This window comes from Nicotiana tabacum, chromosome 22, assembly GCF_000715075.1.
Source record: "Nicotiana tabacum cultivar K326 chromosome 22, ASM71507v2, whole genome shotgun sequence".
Classification (NCBI taxonomy): Eukaryota; Viridiplantae; Streptophyta; class Magnoliopsida; order Solanales; family Solanaceae; genus Nicotiana; species Nicotiana tabacum.
The window spans coordinates 27,421,964-27,448,974 of NC_134101.1; the positions used below are offsets into that span (position 1 = coordinate 27,421,964).

At 36.2% G+C, this 27,011-nt stretch overlaps 3 protein-coding genes across 4 annotated transcripts; 2 read left to right on the forward strand and 1 right to left on the reverse strand.

Moving 5' to 3' along the window:
* Positions 1 to 548: 548 nt before the first annotated feature.
* LOC107801175 (ABC transporter G family member 32) lies at positions 549 to 11,113 on the forward strand. 2 transcript variants are annotated; one of them, XM_016624458.2, is made up of 25 exons: positions 549 to 1,043; positions 2,968 to 3,088; positions 3,178 to 3,266; positions 3,346 to 3,430; positions 3,570 to 3,729; positions 3,810 to 3,886; positions 3,978 to 4,028; positions 4,247 to 4,337; positions 4,416 to 4,717; positions 4,803 to 5,081; positions 5,179 to 5,495; positions 5,601 to 5,761; positions 5,869 to 5,972; positions 6,357 to 6,507; positions 6,773 to 6,895; positions 6,972 to 7,066; positions 7,155 to 7,487; positions 7,566 to 7,856; positions 8,041 to 8,124; positions 8,405 to 8,538; positions 8,624 to 8,851; positions 9,064 to 9,235; positions 9,342 to 9,596; positions 9,924 to 10,226; positions 10,920 to 11,113. In XM_016624458.2, exons 1-24 carry the CDS (start codon positions 769 to 771, stop codon positions 10,194 to 10,196), a joined length of 4,251 nt encoding a protein of 1,416 aa, XP_016479944.1. In that variant the 5' UTR covers positions 549 to 768; the 3' UTR covers positions 10,197 to 10,226; positions 10,920 to 11,113. The 2 variants fall into 2 exon arrangements, with proteins under 2 accessions (XP_016479944.1, XP_016479945.1); XM_016624459.2 differs by lacking the exons at positions 549 to 1,043; positions 2,968 to 3,088; positions 3,178 to 3,266 and having other exon boundaries at positions 3,577 to 3,729.
* Positions 11,114 to 12,031: 918 nt separating this feature from the next.
* On the forward strand, positions 12,032 to 15,429 carry LOC107801177 (uncharacterized). The gene is made up of 2 exons (XM_016624461.2): positions 12,032 to 12,900; positions 13,975 to 15,429. Exons 1-2 carry the CDS (start codon positions 12,303 to 12,305, stop codon positions 15,201 to 15,203), a joined length of 1,827 nt encoding a protein of 608 aa, XP_016479947.2. The 5' UTR covers positions 12,032 to 12,302; the 3' UTR covers positions 15,204 to 15,429.
* A 704-nt stretch (positions 15,430 to 16,133) lies between these two features.
* On the reverse strand, positions 16,134 to 26,288 carry LOC107801176 (T-complex protein 1 subunit eta). Its single transcript, XM_016624460.2, has 14 exons — positions 26,048 to 26,288; positions 25,003 to 25,263; positions 22,682 to 22,807; positions 22,355 to 22,558; positions 20,575 to 20,744; positions 20,314 to 20,449; positions 19,457 to 19,573; positions 19,211 to 19,330; positions 19,036 to 19,134; positions 18,863 to 18,952; positions 17,722 to 17,809; positions 17,386 to 17,474; positions 17,103 to 17,177; positions 16,134 to 16,456 (listed from the first exon to the last, which is right to left on the reverse strand). The coding sequence occupies exons 1-14, from the start codon at positions 26,060 to 26,062 to the stop codon at positions 16,367 to 16,369; spliced, it is 1,680 nt and encodes a 559-aa protein (XP_016479946.1). The 5' UTR covers positions 26,063 to 26,288; the 3' UTR covers positions 16,134 to 16,366.
* Between the last annotated feature and the right edge of the window lie 723 nt (positions 26,289 to 27,011).

Consider the following 27,011-nt stretch of genomic DNA (forward strand, 5'->3'; position numbering starts at 1 on the left):
CTGTGGATCGTAGTAATGGGTCACATGGAACTTTTAGTTCGAAGTAAGATTGTTGGGTGTGCGAAGGTCTCATAGGTAGCTGAAAAGATTGGGAGGCGACATATAAGAATCTATTAATAGAATGAGTCCTTTTGAAAAAAATCGTATCTTTAGGCTGGTTTAGCCCAACAGTCCTCCTCATTATTGGTGGATTCCACACGCTACACGAATAGTTATAAAAAAATAAAAAATTCAGAAATTATAAGCACCTTTATATTACTATTAGTACATTAAATTGCAGTTGAATCCCACACTATATTCTTTTTCAAAATTTCACATTTCTTCTTTGGATTTTAGTTGAGAGTGGAGGAAATGCTAAAGGCACCTTTTTCCCAACTGTTTTAACTATTTTTCAGTCCAGCAAGTAACTCTTGACTTTTCAGTATAGCATTTGTAACCAAAGTCTAACAAAGATTTTCCAACACTTCATCTATTTCCCATCTCTCTCTCTCAAAATGTCACTTTCTATTCATGATTTTATGAGAAAAATGCATAGATTGGTTGAGGGTAGAGAAGAAGAAGTAGTAACACACCAAATTAATGCTAAAGTTTCAAGCCTGCAAAGTTGTTGGATAGACACATCTAACATTACTCACCTCACAAATTATAATCACTATCCTTTAATTTTCCCTATACTTTCTTGTAATCACATTCTACATTTCTCCTAAAAATCCAACTTTATAACTTTGTAGCTGTGGATTTAATTAATTAACACTTAGGTCCACAGCAATGTGGAACTCTTCCTCAGAGAATATGTTCACAAGAACAAGTGAAAATGGAGCCAACAAACATGAAGAGGCTCTTGTATTAGCTGCTTTGCAGAGATCTCCTACTTATATCCAAGCCCGGACTTCGATTTTTCGGGACATTTCTGGAGAGGTTTCTTTGGTTGATGTTGGTAAAATGAAAGATCAACAACAGAAGCAAGTCTTGGATAAGTTGATTAATGCCATTAATGAAGATACAGAGCTGTTCTTTAAAAGAGTTAAGGAAAGATTTGAGGCGTAAGTTTTTGCTTTATTACTCACTATATTCAATTTCATTGCTTGTGATTTGTATTTCTGCATTTTGTTTAGCAGGTGTTATTGCTTTCTCTGGAGTTTTTCTTTTGCACAAAGAAAGTTACTTGGTTTTATAACTTGTTTGACAATAATGTTTATATCTTGATGCGGGAATTCTAATAGAGATTATTAATACATGAATTATTATGCATGGATTATAGGGAACAATTGTCAAAAAAGATCCATATAAGTGATAACTACTAGTTGAGAATAGATTTTAGTCTTGTTAGTACGTTAATTTTGAACCTATTGCTTTACTAGAAGTATTTTGATGACATGAGTTGAGCTTAAATGGAGAAATATGGTCAGCGAAAATTCATATAGCCGTTCCAACTTGTTTGGGGCTGAGGCGTAGTTATTGTTGTTGTAGATGTTTGGTTTGATATACTAAAAAGGTCAAATACATAGACAGCCTCCTAAAGTTGACACCAAAGCTAAAAGAGCTAAGTGAAGGTTTAAGAGTCTTAAACCTGATAGTTGTGAATAATACAGATTCCACTTAGTTGGGGTAAATTTCACATATGGTCATATAAATATGACTTTTTTCATTAAAGTCATATAACTTTGTTTTCTCACATAAAAATCATATAACTGTGACTTTTTTTCATCAAAGTTACATAACTATATTTTCTCACACAAAAATCATAGTGATCGAAATATATATTTTTTTAGTAGTATTTTCTTATTTTGTAGTTTTTATTTTCAGTCTAATAAATATTAATCCAACTAAAATAGGAATGACTCAACCCGCCCTGGCCCACCCGACCATACTAAAAATGAATAGTAAATCCTTCAAAACATGATACTTCTATCTTTAATTTTTCTTTTCAAGATTTTTATTCAAATTGATAGCATTTTTATTTCAAGTGCTCTCTAATTATACCTTTTGTTTCTTTATTTTTTTGTCAGAATCTCATGCATTCCTAATTAATTTTTTTTATGGGGGAAGAATGCACTTTTCGTATTATTTAACTTACGTATATGGGTATTGGGTCAGGCTGGGTTGGGTCATTCCACTCACACACACACACACACACACACACACACACACACACACACACACACACACACACACACACACACACACACACACACACACACACACACACACACACACACACACACACACACACACACACACACACATATATATATATATATATATATATATATATATATATATATATATATATATATATATATATATATATAATATTATTTTTAGGAGCGGCTAAAAATATACTCATATTTTTTCTATTTTAATTAGGTAATTATTTATTAGACTGAAAATAAAAAATAAAAAGCATAAAACAAGAAAATACTACCGGAATATTTATTTTCTGACCACTATAATTTTTGTGTGAGTTAGTGAAAATTTTATGATTTTTGTGTGAGAAAACAAAGTTATATGACTTTGGTGAAAAAAAAGTGATAGTTATATGACCATTTGTTATGCCTATCTCTAACTATGGTTGGTCTCTGGAGTTTGACTTAGATTTTTTTCATTCAAAGGGATAAAATAATGGAAAATTACCATAAGAAGGATCAACATTGAAATCTATACATCTTTTAGGATCAGCTGAAATTTGGATCTATTGGTTGAAGAAACATATATTAATCTTATAGCAAAAACATTTTAGAATAGCATGTCAAGTGAATATGTTTCATAGTATAGTGGTGTTTGGCATGGTTATCATGTCCAAATACGAGCTGTAGGAAATTTTAATTTGCATAGCATATTCTCATCGATAGTGAACAATTTTCATACTATTTAATTAACTTGTATTGTTTATCATCCGTATGATCTTCAACACTATCTATTGTATCGTTTATATTCTAAAACCTATCGAACTAATCTAACTTTCAGGGTGAATTTGGAATTCCCAAAAGTTAAGGTTTGCTTTCAGCATCTTAAAGTTGATGCAATGGTCCATGTAGGAGACAGAGCATTGCCTACAGTTCCAAACTTCATATTCAACATGACTGAGGTTAGCCTACAGATCTCATGTCTTTGCTATATTACCATTTTCACTGTGCCTAGTGTCTAACAATGTTTCTGTCATAAAAATGAGAACAGACTTTCTTGAGACAGTTGAGGATTTTCCCAAGTCGGAGAAAGAAATTATCTATCCTAAACAACATAAGTGGTTTTATAAGGCCTTCAAGGTAAAATTTGAGCTCCAATGAAGTGTGTATCATGTCGACGAGTTAAATTTCAAATCTCCTGAGGTAGTCTTGTATTCAGGTTGACTCTACTATTGGGTCCTCCAAGCTCTGGAAAAACAACATTGCTTTTGGCACTTGCTGGCCGCCTTGATAAAGATTTGAAGGTACATTCCTTAAAATTCATTTGTTACTAAAAAAATTACTGAAAAGTTCAAGTTTTGGTTATAGCTCAAGTTGCAGCTATTTTTTGTTTTTGAAAAGATTGTTATAGTTCCTCATTAATGCAGTTAACTTACTTTGAAGATGTCAGGAAAAGTTACCTACAATGGACATGATTTGAAGGAGTTTATTCCTCCGCGGACTGCTGCATACATCAGCCAAAGGGATTCACATATTGCAGAAATGACAGTAAGGGAGACACTTGAGTTCTCTGGACGTTGCCAGGGTATCGGTTTTAAGCATGGTAATATTATCTAGACCTGCACTTTTTTACAATACTTTTTGTAGTTGAATTTGATATAGAACCATATTAAATTTGAGCAGATTTGGTTATGGAACTTCTAAGAAGAGAGAAAAATGCTGGAATAATTCCTGATCAAGATATTGATATTTTTATTAAGGTATGTCAGCTGAGTAAAAGTTTGCTTTTTCCAGGGTATCTATATAGAGAAACCGCTTCATCTGAATATTGATGTAACTGTTTTCTCCTAGGCAGTAGCATTGGGAGAACAGACAAGTGTAGTTGTAGATTACATTCTACAGGTATTGTTTTTTTTACATTCACTCCACATGCTGCATCTGGAGCTATATTTTCCTCTATGTTTGTTTTACATGTTGAAATCACTGTTGCTTTATCTACTGGTACTATGATGCAATAGCATCTTGTACTAGATAAAAGATAATAGCTTTATAAACTTCGTTGTACTTTGCGGACTATTATTTGGACATTTCTTTTATATCTTTCTGAAATATCTGCAAAGATTTTAGGATTGGATATTTGTGCGGATACATTAGTAGGAGATGAAATGCTCAAAGGGATCTCAGGTGGTCAAAAGAAGCGCCTTACTACTGGTACTTCCCTTCATTTTCTGCTACTAGTTGATGAAAAAGTGTTGCTTGGAATATTGAAGTTGTGAGACATGTATGCAGGTGAGTTGCTAATGGGTGCATCAAGGGTACTCTTAATGGATGAAATCTCAACCGGGCTTGATAGTTCAACTACCTATCAAATTGTCAAGTATTTAAAGCATACGACTCGCGCATTTGATGGGACTACCCTGGTTTCTTTATTACAACCTGACCCTGAAACTTACTGTCTGTTTGATGATATAATTCTTTTAAGTGAGGGCCATATCGTATATCAAGGTCCCCGTGAAAGTGCACTTGAGTTCTTTGAGTTTATGGGTTTCAAATGCCCCTCCAGGAAAAATGTTGCTGATTTTCTTCAAGAGGTAATTGTCAGAGTTTAAGCATTAAACTGATTCCATATTAAAATGGTGCTCTTATTTGGTTTGTCTTCTTGCTATCTCTGCTCAGGTAACATCTGAAAAAGATCAAGGGCAGTATTGGTTTCTCAATAGCCAGTACAACTATGTACCGGCAACAAAGTTTGTTGAAGGCTTTCAATCCTTTCATGTTGGTAATGCATTGGCACAAGAGCTGGCTATCCCATTTGACAAACGTGACGATCACCCTGCAGCACTGTCCTCTAGTACTTATGGTGTGAAAAAATCCGAGCTTCTAAAGATCAGTTTTTCCTGGCAGATGTTATTGTTAAAAAGGAACTCAGTTGTGCTTGTTTTCAAAATCACACAGGTCATAATTTTAGCAGTTTCATCATAATTTAGATCCATTTTATAGTAATACTATTTATTAGTTGTTGAGAAGGAAATATTGTTTTCTATTTTTGCAGCTCTTTTTGATTATCTTGATAATGATGAGTGTGTTCTTCCGTTCAACAATGCATCACGATACACTTGAAGATGGAGCTGTTTATCTTGGTGCTCTCTACTTTGCAATTCTTATGGTTCTTTTCAATGGCTTCTTGGAGGTGCCTATGCTGATCGCCAAGCTTCCTGTTCTGTACAAGCAGAGGGATTTGCACTTTTACCCCTGTTGGACATATACTCTTCCATCTTGGATTTTGAGTATCCCCACATCAATTTTAGAGTCCTTTATTTGGGTTGCAGCTACATACTATGTGGTTGGCTTTGATCCTCAAATAACTAGGTATCGTTTTATTTTTTTGTCGATTTTTTCCTTTTGTTTTAGATTCTGTATTAACTTATCACCATGTTTGATAGAGTTAGGACTTATTTTATTTAATTGTTTCAGGTGCCTCCGTCAGTTTTTGTTGTATCTTTCATTGCATCAGATGTCAATAGGTCTCTTCCGCTTGATGGCAGCACTAGGCAGAAATATGATAGTTGCTAATACTTTTGGATCTTTTGCAATGTTGGTTGTCATGGCTCTCGGAGGATTTGTTCTTTCAAGAGGTCATTTACATACTCAATTTCGCTTAATCTATGATTTAGTTACTTCACCCTGAGCAAAAATGGCTTTAATTTAACTAATTTGTGGTTGAACTTTCACATTGTTATAGATAGCATCCCAAGTTGGTGGATCTGGGGTTACTGGTTTTCGCCTTTGATGTATGCCCAGAATGCAGCTTCAGTAAATGAGTTCCGTGGCCATTCTTGGGATAAGGTACAAGCATCTATACGTTTATCCATCGTCCTAGTTTTCTTTTTTTATCTTTCTGTTTGCCAGTCAAAAAGTCAATCTATAAGCTTATAAATAAAGACCACGCGTAGTTCAAGTAAGCTGATTTGAATAAATGTAACTCAATGTTTATTCATGAAAACCAGATATTAGCATGTATACAAACAGTTCTCTTCACATGGTGTCGAAGGCCTTCTAGTTAACTTGTATAATTCATTATCACTTAGAAATGACTACTATAAAAGTGCCACAGCACTGGGTTGATGCTTCACACAAAAATATGTTTGGACTACTATCGACTAATGTTGCTCATTTGGTAATCAGTACTACTGTTGGACATAGATTTACCTTTTCTTTTTAAACTGGCAGAGATTTGGGGACATGCCTCTGGGTCAGATGTTATTGAAGGTCCGCAGCTTGTTTCCAGAGGACTATTGGTATTGGATCGGTGTTGGTGCATTGATTGGGTATACAATATTGTTCAACATCCTCTTCACGATATTTCTGACCTACCTTAACCGTAAGTTCTGTTTTCAAAAATCCTCCATACAATCACCTCGCACAGCTATATTCTGGTTCTGCATGTCTTCTATTATGACATGTTTAGAGAGGAACTCTAGCTGTCGCAAAGAATTGCGCAAATGAAAGATGTTTGAATGCTCTAGTATTACTAGTTGACATGTCTTGATCTTAATGCAAACTGATGTACTTGTAATGTAAAGTGTAACTATAGCCACACTGCTAACAGTAAAGGAAACTTATCATGTTTTTACAACTTTCTGCAGCATTAGGGAGTCAGCAAGCAGTTGTCTCAAAGAGAAAGATCCAGAACAAGGACAAAGAACCAGAGAGTGAATATAACATTATTCCATTTGGAGAGTTTTTGAACCACACACACTCATTCACTGGTCTGTTAAAGCATTCTCAGTTTCAAAGTTTTCTTTTATTTCAATGAAAAATTCATGATTTCTGGTCTCTCGGCAGGAAGGGAGCAGAAGAAACGAAGAGGCATGGTTCTTCCTTTTCGGCCACTTTCCATGTGTTTTAGAGACATCAGTTACTACGTTGACGTGCCCATGGTAAACAAACAGCAGTTTAATTCTAGTAGCAATGAATGCAATTGTTCCATAACAAATCCCTTTAGCATTGTGTGAATTATTTCTTCAGGAACTTAAGCAACAAGGTTTAGCAGGAGATAAACTGCAGTTACTAGTCAATGTTACCGGTGCATTTAGGCCAGGCGTGCTTACTGCATTAGTTGGTGTCAGTGGTGCTGGTAAAACTACACTAATGGATGTTTTAGCTGGTAGGAAAACTGGTGGACATATAGTAGGAAATATCTATATTTCCGGACACCCCAAAAAGCAAGAAACTTTTGCAAGGGTATCTGGATATTGTGAACAGAATGATGTTCATTCCCCCTGCTTAACTATCCACGAGTCACTTCTGTTTTCTGCTTGGCTCCGGTTATCTTCTCAGGTTGATCTGAAAACACAAAAGGTAATCGCCTAGTTCTTTAAACTTATGATCGTTTCACAATTTGTACATACTGAACCTGAGGAAGAACCAATTTTGCAGGCTTTTGTTGAAGAGGTTGAGGAGCTAGTGGAACTAACTTCATTACGTCGAGCTTTAGTTGGCCTACCTGGGGTAGATGGATTGTCAACAGAGCAACGGAAAAGGTTGACGATTGCAGTTGAGCTTGTCGCCAATCCTTCAATAGTATTTATGGATGAACCTACTTCAGGACTTGATGCCCGGTCTGCAGCCATTGTAATGAGAACAGTGAGAAACATTGTCGACACTGGAAGAACAATCGTCTGCACCATCCATCAGCCTAGTATAGATATCTTCGAATCTTTTGACGAGGTTTTCATCTTAAATCTTTCTCAATGCACATCTAATCTTGAAGTTTACACTACTGTAGTTACAGTTCTAGCAGTTATATACCAGTCACCTATGTTTTCATCTTAGTATGATGAATAATAAACTCAAAGATATGATTAGTACCTTTAGCTTCTGAAAGTAAGACATGATTTTATGTGGTATTCAGCTTTTGCTCATGAAAAGAGGTGGAGAGCTCATTTATGCTGGTTCACTTGGGAACAGATCATGCAAGCTTGTTCAGTATTTTGAGGTATCTCTTAACTCATCAATTCCTTAAGGGGAGCCTTGGAGCAACGGTAAAGTTGTCTCCGTGTGACCTATAGGTCACGGGTTCGAGCCGTGGAATTAACCACTGATGCTTCAGGGTAGGCTGCCTACATTATACTCCCTGAGCTGCGACCCTTCCCCGAACCCTGCGTGAATGCGGGATGCTTCGTACACTGGGCTGGCCTTTGCTCCTTAACTCATCAATCCATAGCTTGCTATGCCTTAAAATTGCATAATAAATAATCACGTTCTAATTTTGCTAGGCAATTCAAGGAGTTCACAAAATTAAGTCTGGACAGAACCCTGCTGCTTGGGTTCTTGAAGTCACTTCTCCAGCGGAAGAAAATCGCCTCGGCATAGATTTTGCAGACATTTATCGAAAATCAACTTTATATAGGTAGATGTGTGTGTTGTGTGTGTGTGAGATTAAGAAAATATCTGATTTTTGTTTTTTATAATTAACTTTGTTTTGGTCATTTCAGGCAAAATGAGGAAATGGCTGAAAGTTTAAGCAAACCAGAAGAAGATTCAGTTGAACTAACTTTCCCAAGCAAGTACTCTCAGTCCTTTTTTGGACAGTTTCTTGCATGTCTTTGGAAGCAAAACCTGTCCTACTGGAGAAATCCACAATATACTGCTGTTCGCTTCTTCTACACGGTCATAATCTCATTGATGTTTGGTAGTATTTGCTGGAAGTTTGGTTCTAAGAGGTTTCTTTCTTGAAACTTTGTCTTCACCATTCAAAATGATAGAAATATATTCACTCATTTTGATCTTATGACACATTTGGCACAAGACTGAAGTCATTAAAATGATTCCGCATAATCAGTCAACTGAATGTTGTCATACTGAAATTTCTCCTTAATACAAGTTAGCAACTGTTTTTAGTGTTTCACTTAATCTGCGAACTTTTTCACCACAGGAGTACTCAGCAGGACATATTAAATGCTATGGGATCCATGTATGCAGCAGTTCTTTTTATTGGAATCACGAACGCGTCCTCTGTCCAACCTGTGGTATACGTTGAAAGATTCGTCTCGTATCGAGAAAGAGCAGCAGGGATGTACTCAGCTCTACCCTTTGCATTTGCACAGGCATGTCATCTTGATATTCTTCATGTGCTTTTTCATGACTCAATGTAAGACTTGGTCCGCAAATGATGTTCTTGCCTATCTAAATTGGACCCAACTGTTTTTGCAGGTCACAATTGAATTTCCATATGTTTTCATACAGACACTAATCTATAGTACCATATTCTACTTCATGGCATCTTTCGAGTGGAACGTATGGAAGTTCGTTTGGTACATATACTTCATGTACTTCACACTACTATACTTCACTTTCTTCGGAATGATGACAACTTCAGTCTCTCCAAACCATAACATTGCTGCAATTCTTGCTGCACCATTCTATATGATGTGGAATTTGTTCAGCGGTTTCATGATTTCTCGAATGGTAATATTGCTCTGGCATGTTCTCTTTCATCATGAACACAAATGTTTGTTAGCAGTCGTTTTCATCATGTGATCATCGATGAACGAAAGGGCAACCCGGTGCACTAAGCTCCCGTTATGCGCAGGGTCTGGGGAAGGGCCGGACCACAAGGGTCTATTGTATGCAGTGTTACCCTGCATTTCTGTTTCCACGGCTCGAACCCGTGACCTCATGGCCACATGGCAACAACTTTACCAATTACGCCAAAGTTCTCCTTCATCGATGAACGAGAAATCACAAAATCTTGGATTTGTTATATTCACTAACTTAGTTTTTTTCTCTTTACAGAGAATCCCTATTTGGTGGAGATGGTATTATTGGGCTAATCCAGTAGCCTGGAGTTTATATGGACTTTTAACATCACAATATGGAGAAGTAAATGAACATCTTAGGCTTGCTGATGGTGTTCATACATTACCAATAAAAAGGTTCATTAAAGAACAGTTTGGATATAGGCATGATTTCTTAGGCATTGCTGGTGTTGCAGTGGTTGGTTTCTGTATACTATTTGCAGTAACCTTTGCTTTTGCAATCAAATGCTTCAACTTCCAGAGAAGATGAAGATAAGGGACATACATGTTAACACTAAAGGTAATATGATTTCATCAAAAGAGTTTTGTGCTCTCAAATTCTTGTCTTGCCTTCATTATGTGATGTTTCATACTCCTAGTGGCGTATGTAGGGTTTTCCGTAAGTGGTGTCAATATTTGAACAAGTGAACAAATAAATAAATTACTATAATGACAATCAATATTATGTTTTATATTTACACCTACTTTTTTTTCATTTTGCTTATTATTTAACATATATTAAATCTAGTAAAAATTCCGATGTCCCATGACACCGCTTGAGGTATGTATATCCGCCCTGCATACTCCTGCATATATTTCATATGTTTCAATCTAAATTATATATCATGTAATCTGAATGCGACTATGGATGATCCCTGCATACCGAAAGAAGACGAAAAAAAAGATAAATAAAAGGAAAAAATGTGAAGTATTCACTTTAAGGGGAGTGTGATAATATTGCCTAAGATAGAGGCGAATCAAACATATAAGCAGTTGATGCACGTGCACTCACTACCTTGAACTCATGGTTTGTGTGTATATCAGTATATGCGTGTGCAAAAGATTTAACGAAAATATTCAAAAAATGTGTGTATATATTAAGTGATACCCCCACTCACTTTATTTAAATTTTGAATTTGATATTAGCTAAAAACTGCTAATTTTGCAATTATTAATTTAAGAAAGAGATAACATACATTGTATTTTGTTGCAGGGTTCTTATCTCAGTTTTGATTCATTGATCAACTTAAAGAGAATAAGGATGCAACTACATCTACAATACACATATTTCTCATGAATTTCTGTGACTTTCAATTTTATATAGATGGATCAAATTTCTGTACTACATACTCCATATGATTTGTATATAATAAGAATTACATATTGTTTTCATCTCTTCTGCTTCTCTATACACATTTTTTTTACTGGAGAGGTTATTCAAAATGAATGTTACAAAATGGTGTGATAAAGCAGATTTGAATCCGCACAAGGATTTGTATGGTTTAATTATAGTCCCACCCCCCTCTCATCTTATAGACAGACATAGTTTGACTTTTTCAAGTTCAATTTTTCAAGATTTTTAATCGAAATGTAGTTCAAAAGTGAAATACCCACATAAATATAGAATTTGGTTGGTTGCATAAGAAAAATAATCGGCGCATCACTATTACACTTTGTTTGGATGGTTGGTACTTGTCGTTTCATAATGTATCGCATTGTATTGTACTATATTGTATTGTATTATTTGATCAATACAACGTTTGAATAGATTCTATTCTTTGCCGTCGTTTCGTAATGTCACATACCAACAATATGAAAAATAAACTTGCAACATTACTAGGAAAAAATTAGGGACAGAGTAGAATTATTATATAAAAAAATAGGATAACGGGTAAAATATGCTTATTTTATAATAAGGAATGGCAAAATGAGAGGAAAAAAATCAAGGTAACGATACATAGAGACTACACCTAATCCGTCGTTAAATAAAGTGTCACTTTTCGACACGACGGATTTAACGATACAACAACAACAATAACAGACCTAGTGTAATCCTACAAGTGATATCTGAGGAGGGTAGTATGTACGCAAACTTTACCCTACCTTCAAGAAGGCAGGGCCCGAGAAACTGTTTCCGAAAGACCCTCGGCGTAGGAAAGATAAGATGGATTTAACGATGCAATACAATAAAATTTAAGTGACAAACAAAATAAAAATTATATTTAAAGTAATAACACAATACAATAAATAACAACCATCCAAACAAGATGTTAGATATAGTGTTCGATTGGTGGTATTAAATAAGATGGCAATTATGTTAGACGCAATCTATAAATTATTTTATGGGAGATATAATATTAAGTAAGAATATTGTGTATTAGCAATTCCGAGATAAAACTATTTACAGATTTGAATTCATTGGCATAAACCCCAGAAAAATCCCAATCCGCCATAGTTACTACCTCACTCTTTGCTTCTTCTCTCCAATGAGCAGACACAAATCCAACAACAGAAACAGTGGATACACAAATGCTTTAATTTATGAACTAGTATAAGATTTTTATTTAGTATTAGATTGTTTGCTTAGTGTGGAGCAATGAAAGCTCTAAACATCCGCCGCTCCATTATCTCTCTAACTTCTCTTCTCTCACATCTCACCACTACCCAAAAAAACCCTAATTCGAAGCTCTTCTCAACCCATTCAAAGCTGAAATCAACACGAGTAAAGCCCCTGATGAAATGGCCATTACCACCACCTGAACTGCACCACCCACCCAAACAACCCACCACCCCCCTCAATTCACCCCAACCCCAAAACCTCACCACCCCTAATTACTGCCCCACTACTTTCACCACCCTATGTGACCTCCTCAGTGACCCCACCATCCCACCTGGACCTATTCTTGAAAATGCATTGGATAAAGCTGGGATTTTTGAAGTAAATGAGCCTCTGTTTCTTCAACTTTTCACCCATTTTGATTCTTCTCCTAAGCCTTTGTTTACCCTTTACTTATGGGCTGAGAAGAAAGAGTGGTTTAAGTTTTCTGTTACTGTGTTTAATGCTATGGTTAATGCCCTTGGCAAGGGAAGGGAATTTGATTCTGCTTGGAATTTGATACTTGATAGACTCAGTTCTATTGAAAGATCCAATCTTGATACATTTGCAATATTGATCAGACGATATGCAAGGGCAGGTACTGGTTTTATTTTCCGAGAATCATACATAAAAAAAAAATCATACATAAAAATGATTAAAACTTCAATGAATGAATTCACTGCACCTCAATTTTAAAGTAGTTTGGGATCATAATTTTACTATGCAGAGGATCTATTATAGCTCAACTAGTTTTAGGCTGGCCGTCAACCTGCTGAAATAATCCTCATTTATCCCATGGTTGAAACCAGCTATGTTTTGCTTAAAATAGGTGATGTTTTAGAGTTGTTGACCTCTGATTTTTCTATTCCCCTAGCAAGTGGTGTGCTCACAATCTGATGTCAGTGAGGGGAAAGCTTTGCAATTGAAATTGCTTTTGTACATTATGCTAAAATGCTGCTCTGTTTATTTATTTTTAAATTTAAACTTATACACTAAGTTGTTATTTGATATTCAAAGAGTCTAATGTGTTTGATTTTGCTTGTCAGAAAGTAATATTGGGAATATCTATCAGGGCACCCATAAAAGATATTGGTTTGTTATATAATGTGATTATGTTCAGCCAAATTTTGACATGGTAATTCATTTCTGTTACTCCCCCCGTCCTATTTGATGTGATGGTGTTTGACTGGACCCGGAGTTTAAGAAAGAAAGCTAGACGTTTGAAACTTGTAGGCTAAAACATGCCATACATCATATCATTAAGATTTAAGGGTAAACGGGAAGTTTCAAGTTAAATTGTTTCTAAATATAGAAATATATCATTCTTTTTGTTTTAGGGACAAATTAAAAAGGAAAGTGTCACATAAAATGGGACAACGGGAGTATAATAAAAGAGAGGAAAAACTGTCTTGCTTTAACCATATTGAATGCAGTTATCATGCCAAATTGATTTTCTTTTTCTTTTTCTTTCCTTTAGTGCCTGCCATTTATATCCAATCCATGATGTCATTGAATGGAAAACCAACTGCAAAAAAAGATCCAGTGCAACGTATCTTCTCTAGTGAATTCATAAAATGACCTCGAACTTTTGGTCACATGAATATTTGGTTTACGCTTGAAAGTTCTAATCATCTTAAGAGTACATGCGTGACGTAAATTTTTGTCTTTGCAGGTATGCTCTTACCAGCAATTCGAACATATGAATTTTCTTCAAATTTAGACTTTATACATGCTTTAGGCTTCGAAAACAACTTATTTGAGATACTATTAGATTCTTTAAGCAAAGAGGGGCATGTGAGGGTAGCTTCTGAGTATTTTTATAGACGAAAAGGACAAGACACAAATTGGTCGCCATCTATTCGGGCCTATAATATATTGCTAAATGGATGGTTTCGATCAAGAAAGCTCAAGAAAGCTGAGCGGTTGTGGGCTGAGATGAAAAAGGAGGGCATAAAACCTAATGTTGTAACTTATGGTACCCTTGTCGAAGGATTATGCCGGATATGTAGAGTTGAGATGGCAATTGAATTGATTGGTGAGATGAAAGAGGAAGGAATTGAGCCCAATGCGGTTGTCTACAATCCAATAATAGATGCATTTGGAGAAGCTGGGCGGTTCAAGGAAGCATCAGGAATGATGGAGAGGCTGTCGGTTTTGGAATCTGGTCCAACTCTATCAACTTACAATTCGTTGGTGAAAGGATTCTGCAAGGCAGGAGATCTTATTGGGGCGAGTAAGATTCTTAAGATGATGATAAATAGAGGTTTTATGCCAACAGCAACAACTTATAATTACTTCTTTCGGTACTTCTCCAAGTTTGGGAAGATTGAAGAAGGCTTAAACCTCTATACCAAGATGATTGAATCTGGATATGTTGCAGATCGACTAACATACCATCTGCTGGTAAAGATGCTATGTGAGCAGGATAGATTGGATCTGGCAATGCAAATTATCCAAGAGATGAGGGCAAAGGGTTTTGATTTGGACTTGGCTACAAGTACCATGCTTATACATTTATTCTGCAAGATGCATCGATTTGATGATGCTATTGAGTGGTTTCGTGACATGATTCGGAGAGGACTAGTTCCTCAGTATCTTACATATCAGAGAATGTGCAATGATCTCAAAAAACAAGGAATGACTGAAAAGGTACAGAAACTTAGAGACATGATGGTTTCTACACCCCACTCTGAGAAGTTGCCCAACACATATATTGAAGATGGAGACTCTTCGCATACGAGAAGAAAATCCATCATTGAGAAAGCTGATAAAATGTCAGATATATTACAGACATGTAGAAATCCAAGACAGCTTGTCAAGCGTAGAACTCCCCTTGAGAACGCTGTGCTGAGTGCAAACCAGCTTATAGAAAATATTAGTAAACGAGTGGAATTGGTTTAGTCAACGTTGTGTTGTCCTATGATTATTCTGTAATAGATTCACAAGTCTCGGCCATGTACATACTCCAGCACAACCCTGTACGCTTTTATATCAAAAAAATATGTGATTTGTGAACTTATCAGAAAAATTGATTTGTAAACTTAGGTTTTATAAAGTTCAGAAGACAATGTATATGTGATGGATCTTTTGTCGTGCACGAACTTCACAATGCTAAGCCCTTCTCCGATACTTCTGAACGCTATATGGTCCGTCAAAGATAAAGGAGTTGCAAGCTAGCTCAATGTAGGATGCTGGATCATACTTTGAACTTAAACAGTAAATACGTGGTATGAAGAGTAACATAACTTGAAAATATGCACAAATGACACATGCACAATCCTTCTGTTTTTGGCTCGAATGACTCAAAGAAATTACATCTAATTTTTCAAACAAAGATCGATTTACCACTTCCTACTAATTTATTTCATAGTTCTTGCAAAATCCCTTTTGCCGTATGGCTTCTGTTCCTATTATCCTATATATGCCATTGGAATTAGACAATGCTCTAAGTTGTGGCAGTAGCTGTCTGGAGTTGCATTGATCGTATTTCATTTTTGAATTTGCTGTCTTTAAGCTGTTAGTTTTAAACCTCCTTATTTAGTATAACTGTGAACCTTTCACGATCAGATGGAGTTTATTCCTGAAAAGGAATTCTGCATATATCCACCAGCAGGCTTCGCACATTGAAAAAATGACAGCGGAGATGCTTTAGTTCTCAGGATGTGCCAGATTAATAACATAATAATGCTTTGATCTTTCGGCAACTACAAAAGAATCAATGTCCAAATTTTAACATTTTGGTCAAGGATGCATTTTACTCCATTGGCTTACAAGGGAGTTCTGCACTGATTTCAATACGACAGGGGAGACAACTAGAAATACATGGAAATATGACAGTTGCAAAACCCGGAATAAATTAGTTCACAAATAAAAATAAACTCATCAGCCAGAATTTAGAGACCAATTTTGGGAATCACATCACATACAAAGATGGCGTACCATCAAGGGGTCAACCCCCTTGCTTCCTTTTCCTTGCATTCTTTCGATTTCATCTCAGCAGGAGTGAACAATGCAAAAAAGTCTAAATGAAAATCATAGCAAAATCTGCAAAGAACTTGTGAAATCTATCGCCGCCTCATTCCACGACCACGACCACCTCCACGCCCTCTACCACCCATAGCGCTTGCAGCAGCATCTCCTTGAGCACTCTCAGACTGCAATTTCAAAGGAAATAGGAATTACTTCTAGCATAGCAAGGACACATACAAGTGCGACGAACACATCCAACACAAGCAAAAAAAGAAAATCTGATGAGCAAGATAAAAACATAAAAGTAATCCACGAAACTCCACCTAAAACAACACAAAAATTGCATAGAGGCTCATTATCCACCAAGTTTCGAACCGTACGCCAACTTTCCCTCAAGGGTTTCTAAGTTATCAAAAAAAGTTGAGAGATGTAGGAGCACTCAAAAACACCTTTACACACTCCAGTCGCTTCTCATCTAGCTCAGACTGCAAGACAGAGTGACAGGACTGCTTTGACTTGGTCAGCTTAAGGCTAATGGCGCCATATAGAGTCTCTCCATCCACATCTTTCTGACACCTGCCGAGCCCTAAAATGCAAAGTACCAACTAACAACCTTGCCATTAAGGTTTGGCCGAAAGGATCTCAAGTCCTGCCCCCTCCAACGTTGGAAGTTGTGAATTTTGTTCTGATTCTTAAAGCAACTTAACCTTGAAGATTAAAAAAAGCAGAAAAAAGGGAGACTTGCAAAACCCAATATGCACTGTCTATTATGTCCATAGTGGTAGAGGTAAACAAACTGGGGAGAAAGTGGTTCCACAAAGTCGAAATTACCTTGGGATTCTTCACTGTCTCATCCACACTCAGAATGAGGCATGCTGCTTCGGTGGCTGCATTAATGGCATTTATCTGGACAAAGTAGAAATCATAAAGTATTTTTAAGAAATACAAGCATAACTTGGGGAAAAAACTGATCCTTTAGTTTTTTAAAATTTTGAAAAAGTAATTTTCATTTAAAAAACTGATGCTTTAGTACAAACAAGTGCCAAAAGATGAGTGGTTGATTAATAACAAGCTAAACTAAATTTATCCGCAAAAAACAGTGAATGTAACTAACCTTCACGACTGCTGGCTCCCAAACAAAGTTGGCAAATGCATCGGCAATGCCACCAGTATTGATGTCGACTCCATAAGGTGCACCCTCACCTGTCCAGCATAGTGCATTATCATTAAGGAGTATGTTTTTTCCTTTCTTTTTTGGACAAAATCATTACCATTGAGTACTCTAAGAAAAGAACCCCAAAATTTTACCAGAAGCCATTCCAGAATAAATTATCAACTCTCGTAACAATGGCTAGTACACTTGGAAACATAAAAGAATCTACCATTCCTACTAGTACTTTCTCAATAAGCTACTGTTATTATATATCCCCCAAAATATTGGTCGGCATACCAGATGGAAGAGCGTGTTTTTGTCTGAGCTTATTCAGCACATCAGTTGCATCAAAACCAGCATTATCACATAGCTGACGGGGAATAATCTGCATTATGCCAGAACTGAATTAATAACGTATCACAGAATTGAACACATGCTCTATAAGGAATAGGAGATACATTTCAAAATGAAAAAATTCCATAAAACCTCACAGTAAGCAATATCAAGAAATTGTCCCCAAAAAGAACACCACAGACTATCTCAAAGACCTACTAGCATCGGCAGCCCTAGCTAACTACGAATGATAATACAGACAAATATCTTACCACATAGGAGGAGCAATATCAATAGCTTAAAAGAGTTTTTACAGCAAGAAACGATAGGCTTCTTTTGGAATCAAACAAGAGAATTCTTTGGTAAAAAAATATCTGACCAACAAAGATTAACTCATTAAAAGCAGATCTATATAAAACCAATTATCAAATTAGACTAATGCAAGAAGGTCTAGGACACAACCAATGATCGAAGTAGACTAGCGTGACAACATACACCAAAGTAGAAGAAAGTGATTTTATGATAAAGGGAAAGCACTAATCATAAGACCTCCAAGAGAATAAAAGTGGCAAGGAAGGACAATACAATTAAAATCCCTCAAACTGCCTTTTACATCCACCGTGCACTGATTCAAAATTCCTGCAAGTCTTGGACCACAGAGAAAAGAAAAAGCACCTTTCACCATGCTGCATTGTCAGGGCTTCTGGCATTTACCAGACTGAAAATAAATCCTAGCATTTCTTTCTGAATGAAAAGACCACTAGCATCTATTTCTTATTATCGGAGTTCCTAGCATGTAACAGTCATCCTTGCATTTCTATGACTGAATAGACCACTAGCATTTATTTCTACATTTTTTTTGTGTTATCAGTGGTGCATCTATTTCTCCTGTTCTCCAGGATAACTTGACAAAGCTAGCAATTGATGTTGGAACCTTATCACAAAAGTAAAGTATATAGAGAGCGAAAATTCAAGACATTGGAAATACATTCAAATAGCACATACAAATTCCAGACGTGACACAACATCAGCATACATTTAGCTAATTCTAGGAAAAATAGAACATAACATCTCTGTCAAAGCGAAATGAAAGAAGAATCCCTACCTCAAGAGCTTTTGCATAAGAGTTTATAAAGAGCTGAGATTTTCCTTGAATTGTTCGAGCATGGTGCCTCAAGAAACGGCTTATTTCCATCTGCATACAAGGGTTTTCTCAATCAATAAGGTATAATTATTATCACAATGAAATCTTTCCGGGAGGTTATAGAACGCTCTTACATCTATAGCACCACCTCCGGGAACGACTGTAGAGTTTTTCAAAGCCCTTCTAACAATCATAATAGCATCATGCAAGCTTCTCTCGGATTCCTCTATGAACTACAGATCATTGAAAAGAAAATTAGGAGCAAGGAATGAAATAATAGTTGTATGCATAACTGAAGTGATCAAAAACCTGATCTGCTCCACCACGAAGGACAATAGTGGCGGTCTTGCCCGAGGGACATCCACTGAATATATTGAATCTCTCATTGCCAACTTGCTTCTCCTCAAAAAGCTCACAAGAGCCAAGAACCTAGATAATAATCCAATTGGTTAAAGTAAAAGTTATTGTCCAAAATCTAATATAATTCAACCATGTTATGGGAGGTGTCTACAATTGTCACAGTAAGATTATAGGTAACAGGTACAAGGGCAAAACCTCATCAATGACATTGTTCACAGTTGTCTGTACTGTTCCCCCAGTGGCAGCTGCTACCCGCTGCAGATCCTCTTCAGCGACACGACCAGCACAAAATATATCCCGATCTGCAAAATACTGGGCACATAAAAGACAAAGAATATTAGTCATAATCTTCACGATAATCTCCTATAGCCGAAATAAGCGTCAGTAAGATGGTTCTGGCAAAAATGTAGAAAATGTAGCCTTAATCAGATGATGGCGGTAACCAAAAGTACATTTAACTCTTTCTTTACATCTCTTTGCAGCAACCAGCAAGAAAACAAGCCATGTCAAAAAATTGAAGTTCAGCAATTAAGCATCAAGGAAAACTCTCTTTTTCTGATCAAAACTTCAACAGTTTATAAGAATTTTAGAATTTTATCAATTAAACGGAAAGCACCAGATGGAGAAACTATACTTTCTACTTTCCCTCACGGAAACACTGTCAATTTCTAGATAATTTGGCTTGTTGTCAAATTACTGACACCTCCCTCTCCAGCCAAAATTAAGAGGTGAGGGAGGCACAATGAGTCAAGAGAAAAAAAGGAGGAAAAGAAGATGGTGAGGGAGGCACATACTCAATCTTTGTTCATTAAGCATATCTGCATTTTCCAACATCTTTGATATTACGGAATAAAGTAATAAACTACCATGACTCAACAAAAATCGGCATGACTATATCTCTCCAAAGATCAGGCTGCAACATTTATTGCATTTACTTACTATCTCTCTAAATTTTACTTACTGTCTCTCTAAATTCTAGCTCTCTGAAGAATCCATGTGAAGATAAGATCATTAATTAAAGCAATGGACTGTAAGGCAAGTTTGTATCCAACCTGTGTGGCCAGATCCCCAATAGCAAGTCGAGACAACACAACTTTGGCCCCACTCTTTACACATTTATCCAACTTGTCATAAATGATATTCCACTCTGCATCAACAATAGACTGATATTGCGCTGGATCTGAAAGCCTATACAGAAGATGATTAGGTGGAGTAAGCACATACAGAACAGTGGAACTTATGAAAGAAAATATTAAATTGGAGAAATTACACATTTCTCAAACAAAATCAGAAGTACGTCTGAAACATACTACCTTATCTCTGCATTTTCCTTTTCTGATTTTAGCTCTAACTCTATGTTCAGTAAAAGTATCTTGGGGTCCACAAACTTCTTTGGCTGCTGTTCAAAACCAGCATAGGAGAATGTCTTCTTAAAGGCAACACCATTTACAAGGAAAGAATCCCGCATATTACCTCCAGGCACCTACACATCAACAAAATGGAGAAAAGGAAAAGGTCAGAAAAATATTAAATGAGATTGTAGAGTCAATATTAAAATTTTCTGTAGTCTCTAATTAAGTTGTAATGCAACAGCATATATGCTCTTCATTTGCTCAGAGGTCTATTTCAATTTACTCAAAAGAATAAATCATCACCTTTTTCTTCCACACCCTAGCACATATCAAAGCTAAAGAATAAAGATATTAGCAAAAGCAGCGCAACATAGGACAACATTGTCGAACATTTTTCTACTTTCTTTTTTATTGGTGAACCTTTTTTTTCCTTGATAAATAAGTTAGATTCAATGATATTCTCTAATTTAATGCTCCAATTATCCACTAAAGCAGTCTGGGCTACAACCATACGTCTAGCATATTGCAAATCTTTCGTTCTTTTCCCATAGCAGAAGTGAAAAGTGTGTAAAACGCTAACTTTATTGCGGGATTTAAGCGAAAAGTGAAATTAAAGTATGAGCTTTAATGAATAGAGGCACTAATGAAGAAAGATAACATTTATATGTAATGCAAGAGAAATAACTACAACACAAAAAAACAACTATAATTAAGTGAAATATATGAAGTGAAAACCATGTCAATCAAGTTAAAAAACAATTTTAAATTTTGGATCTCGCTGAAAGATGTTTTTTTCTTTTTAGAGGTTGTTTTCTCATCAAAAAATTTGATTTGCTAACCCTAATCACTAAATATTTGTTCACGACATTCTTAAACAATTAATGTAATCAGTTTACCAACAATATATAATGTCTAGTACTACCATCTTAAAGACTGAGCTCATGAGCGATGAGGTGCGCGCCTTAAATACCTCAGTGCCTAAAGTAAAGTGCCACCTAAGCGAGGTGAAGTGCATGGTTTTGGTTTTAACTTAGTTTCAGCACTTAAGCGCGCCTCAATCGAGCCTCTAATAAGACTGTTTTTCCTTCTCTACTAGATTTCCTTTATTTTCAGGGAGACTGAAGGGGATGTGAGCTCTCCCTTTATAGCAATGTTTAGCTGTAACAACTCAACTTAGGTTTGCCAATGTTTTAACAACTTTATTACTACAGAGAGCAGCCAAAAGGGGTAACTAGCCCATTGCACATTTTTATCAACAAGTTAAATGGAGTAAACAATTAAGCTTGTAAGCCCTCTGGCTTGGGAGGAAAAAAGAGGGGAAGATAAGGGAAGACACAGGACCCTAAATCTTGGCCTAACAACTCAAAGGGGGCTCAGAGCGTAAAACTTTTAACAGAAATCTTATTAGTCTCTTTATCTGATGAAAATTTGATAACCTGTTACAGAAAGTATGAAAACCTAAAAGAGCAGGGAAACAGTACTTTAAAAAGAAAAGGAGCTGCACCAAAATATTTCTATAAATTCATAGCTTATAGATTAAACAAGTCATGAACAATATTACAACATTCAGATGGATACTCAGATCAATATAAGCTCTAAAATGTTCTCTGAACTCTGATACTTTATGGAAGTACCAGTTAACTCTTTGACCCAAAAAAAAGAACCAACAAGCCACCGCCACAAAGTCAGAAAGCAATCAAAGCCTTATAAAAGAAAAAAAATCAGTTGCAAGATTGTATACCTTCTTAATTCCAATCATGTTCAGCCTATCATCATTTCCGATTGCAAGAACGGCATCCACAACCATGGGTGCAAAGAATTCCTTTTCCCCTCCAATAAGCTTCGACGACAGAGTCGTAGCAGCACACTTCGCAAGCAGACTTTTCTTTTCTTCCAAACTTTTTCCCTCAATGCTAACAGCCAATTCTTTTACCTTCTCTATTGCCTATATAATCAATATCAAATTACTCAATGAACTATGATGACTAAACCATCTGGGACAGTGAACACTGAACAGAGCAAAAGCGGAAAGACGGAGAGGAATGAGCAAACAGGAGGAAAAATCTACCATATTAGAAGCGGTTCGATAACTGCGAATAAGATTTTGAGGGTGGACACCCTCTTCAATAAAAGGCTTGGCTTCCTTCAAAAATTCTCCTGCAAGCAGAACTACTGTACTGGTTCCATCACCAACCTGCAGACATCAAGGCACTAGAAATGAAGAAGGGGTGGAGGGGATCCGTATATGTTGTTCAGGTCAATTCAAAAATACAGAAATAACTCGAACTAAACATTCATGCAACAATAAAACAATCTTATAACACAGCTTACTATGGATTCCATTCAGTCAAAAGACCAAATCAACAAGTTGTGGATTTACATAACATATAATCAATTGCAATACTATATCTTCAAGTGTTAGTTTACTGTCCTATTCTCCAAATTTTTACAAGACCTGAAACATTTGTGGACAAGCTGCAGGTTATTCGACTGGATCAAACAAAGAGCAATGTGGTTATAAGATATTCCCCTCGATCTTAGCAAAAAGGCCAAGAGATATGATCGCCACAGTTATAAAAAGATGAGTTTATAACATTTACTGCTCTCTAAGCTTCTTTAAGCTAAAAGCTACTTTGATTGTGAGGTTAGGACAAGGAAGCCTAGGTGAACTTCGTAATATTTTTCTACCATCTCTTCACCTTTCTTCCCTCTTGTTATAATGCACTTTTTGTCATTTCCAGAGCAGCTTCCTTTTCTTTATGACATTTCGACCTATAGTTGCTTGGAAGCCAATGCCCAACAAAATCCCATATAAAGCACACTATTTTCTTTCTTTTATCCCTTTCTTTTATCTCTTTCTTTTTCCCCTTATACTTGTTAATACTCTAAAACTGTAAAAATGAAATGCTTCTGTCCTCCTCTGGCATTGAGTGTGATCAGTTGGCCAGATAATGATACAACGAAGCTGCTTTTTTTACATTTCATGTATTATCAGCAAAAGAAGTGCTTGTACCCACTAAGATGAAACAACATAATAACAACACAGATGATATCATATGCCATGTAAGACATGTCCACTATCCCACTACTTTCATGTGAACCCGTACTCGCAAACTTTTCAATTCAAACCCCCCAAAAAATGACTTACTACACTGATGCCCACCTGCTTTCATATCCATCTAAATTGACAATTTAGATGTCAAACCAACAGTAAGTTTCCATATGTCCGTGTGAGTCTAAAGTTGCAATCAGCCAAACTAGGTGAAATACTTTTGTCACCGACTCACCAGGCCCCAAGACTATCCAATGGGCTGCCACATGTTTCCTAGCAAAACAATTTTGAAGTGAGAGCTCTGGTATAAGGGAGAATGACTTGATTGCCTGTTTTGAAGAATTCCTTTGAATGTCGAGTTCCTACATCAAATGACCTTAAATAACCACAATATGGACCTATTTTCAGACCCACCTTTCTTTATTACCTTGACAGAAGAACCAGCTGACACAATTAAAGAAGACCAGTCTACTGCATCTTATTCAAAGTGGCTCAAAACATAAGATCAGGTCCGCAACAGTGTTATCAAAGGCGAAAAGCGCAAAAAAGCTCTAAGGTCTATTGGGGCTTTAAGCGCAAAGCACAAATAAAGTGTGGGCTTTAATGAAAAAAGGCGCAACTAGAGAAAAAGTAAAAATATGTATATGTAATCCAAGACCAATAATTATAAGTACATATAACAAATATATGGACAAAAAAATTGAAAAAATTACGACAAAGTGATATTGCTTAGTGTCGTTTTTTCAGGATCACGCAAAGAAAAGTATGCCTTAGAGCCTTGATGCGACACAAAAGCGCCCGCAAAGCGAGGCGAAGCGCTCAACATGTTTTGAGCCTCGGTTCAGGGCTTAAGCGCGCTTTAAGCGCGCCTTTGACAACACTGGTCCGCAATTCCTAAAATTTGCTTCCAAGGAAAATCCACATTATCTAAAGAAAAGAATTGCTAATAGATTTTCTAGAACTTAACTAACCATTCACTTTCTTTCTTTTTTTCGGGGTGATATGTACTTAACAAACATCCTTCGCAGCTTCCCATATTCCAATTCTCCGGCTCAAAATTCTTTTACCAACTTTATCTTCTAAAAGAGCATGTATTCAGGATGACGACCATAAAACTAACTGCCACACACACATTGTCCAGTATAATCATCAAATTTCCCAAGCTCATAAGTTCTACACTGCACATACAGTCCAACTTATGAGCCACGTCTTATGTACATTTGAAGTAAAAGCACTGCAATCAACTTTGAATTTCAGAACTACACTATTCAACTGATGTTATAATAGCGACAAATAGCATGAATGCTGAGGCAGCAAAATTACAATTTACAGCATACCTCAGAGTCTTGGGACTTGGCGATGTCAACAAGTATTTTTGCAGCAGGGTGTATTATGTCTAGAAGCTTCATTATAGTGGCACCATCATTCGAAATAGTCGTGTTTCCCTTCTCGTCGTGGATCAGCTTGTCCATACCCCTAGGACCAAGGGTGGTACGCACCACATCAGCCACAGCCATACAAGCATTTATGTTGCTCACCAACTGTGCCTTCCCTTGGGACGTATCAGTCCCTTCCTTCAGCAATATGATCTGAGGTTGCTGTTATTTCAAAAGCCACAACACCAGATCAGAAAAAGATTTAGAAGAAAAAAGGGAACAATAATAAACGAAAAAATACACCAGTAACACATAGGTATATCCAATCAATCAATTAATTGTGCCTCATTTCCAAATTAATTGGAGTTGGCTATAGAATCCTCTATATACATTCCCATCTACTTGGACCCATTTCATTCCAATACTGATAAAAATTGTCTTCTAAGACAAAGTAGTAACAGTAGAACAACCTGGCAACAGAAGTCTGCACATTCTAATTAATGTCGATCCTACAGTAGTCATATTCACAAAAGCCTGACCTTATAATGTAACAAAAAACCTTCACCATAAACACTTTCCATACTCTCATGGTACCACATTAATCTGAATTTACTGAGGACAAACTAAAGAACAAACGCAACCAATGTTCAGCTGTTCCGATCAAAATGTAGGCTTCGTTGAATTTCATAGTTGAAAAAAACATCAATATTTATAAAGATGGGTGGATTGACATAGTTGGCAACCTCCCCTGCCACATCGACAGCCTTTCGTTACCTGTCTCTGTCTTAGTTTACACACACAGACACGTACTTAATATCCTAGATCCACAACTTACACTTCAACTTGTTACACGTTTTTGAGAAATTTAAACAGCTCTACTCAGATTTGTTCTTTAAAATGAAAAGTTGCCTACATTTCTCGCATTACCGGGCACTAGTCGGAGCCTTCTATTCTTTCAGTAATTAGAAAGAGCATTAATACAGTCGAAAAATAAATCGAGGCTTACCATCATAGACGCCATTGTTGATGGCGAGAGAGATCAATTGAGCGAGAAAGTATGCTACTTGGTAAGTTGGCAAATGGCCGAAGAAGCAGAAGCCTGGGTACAAGTGGAACTTCCTAGGGTTTTTCCCTACTCGTTAGGGTTTATACTTTCTCTAGTTCGTTCGCTAAAGACTAAAGAGTGACGGGAAATGTTTAGAAGTTGAGAAAGTTATAGGGAAAAAGGAACTTGCTATATGCGCCACATCATAGTTTTACAGGTTAGGTTATAATTGATGTATAAGAATATATGTTGGAGTAATGATTAATTATAATTAAGTAGTGAAACAAATTAATTATAATTAATTAATAAATTTATGTAAAAATTATGTGTCATACATTTATTACTGATAAAAATTTATCAATTGGGTACACATGGACTTCATTCATTTAACTATATTTAACCATAGTTAATTAATACAAGGACTTTGCTCATTTAACTGTAGTTAATTAATATATATTCTCGCCTCATTACATTACTTAATATGATAAGTTGATATAGTTTGATGAAAACACCCAATGCGAATAAGTTTTTACCTTTATTACTTAAATATATATTTAACGTGTACATTAATTTTTCTAAATTATGGTGAATCAGACACCTCCATCATTCAATTGTGTATTTACCTCTCGTGTGGTAATTGATCTCACAAAATACTCACTATATTCCATCTCATATAACATTAGTGTTATCCGTAAAATGGTACAGTTGAATTTATACGTGGTTTCTAAACAAGTGAACTAATTTGATCCTGAAATAATACAAAAATTGAAGAAATGTACAATACTTAGCCTTGAAATATAGACGAAACAACAGAGATGACAGTTCCGTGAACAATGTTTCTGGGCACAGCAATGATGAGATCAAAAAGCGGAAAAGTAAGATTGTATTAAGGTTTGTATAGAATGAAGTGTAGGTTTAGCCAGAA

Bases quoted from the DNA above. Each gene is read 5' to 3' on its own strand.
- LOC107801175 (XM_016624458.2), top strand. From the start codon at position 769: ATGTGGAACTCTTCCTCAGAGAATATGTTCACAAGAACAAGTGAAAAT. The intron at 5,082-5,178 runs GTCATAATTTTA...CTATTTTTGCAG, and splicing joins TTGTTTTCAAAATCACACAG to CTCTTTTTGATTATCTTGAT. The intron at 8,125-8,404 runs GTATCTCTTAAC...TAATTTTGCTAG, and splicing joins AGCTTGTTCAGTATTTTGAG to GCAATTCAAGGAGTTCACAA.
- LOC107801177 (XM_016624461.2), top strand. From the start codon at position 12,303: ATGAAAGCTCTAAACATCCGCCGCTCCATTATCTCTCTAACTTCTCTT. The intron at 12,901-13,974 runs GTACTGGTTTTA...TTGTCTTTGCAG, and splicing joins CAGACGATATGCAAGGGCAG to GTATGCTCTTACCAGCAATT.
- LOC107801176 (XM_016624460.2), bottom strand. The intron at 19,135-19,210 runs GTTTTTGATCAC...AATGATCTGTAG, and splicing joins TTCGTGGTGGAGCAGATCAG to TTCATAGAGGAATCCGAGAG. The intron at 17,810-18,862 runs GTAGGGATTCTT...GGCATAATGCAG, and splicing joins CTTATGCAAAAGCTCTTGAG to ATTATTCCCCGTCAGCTATG.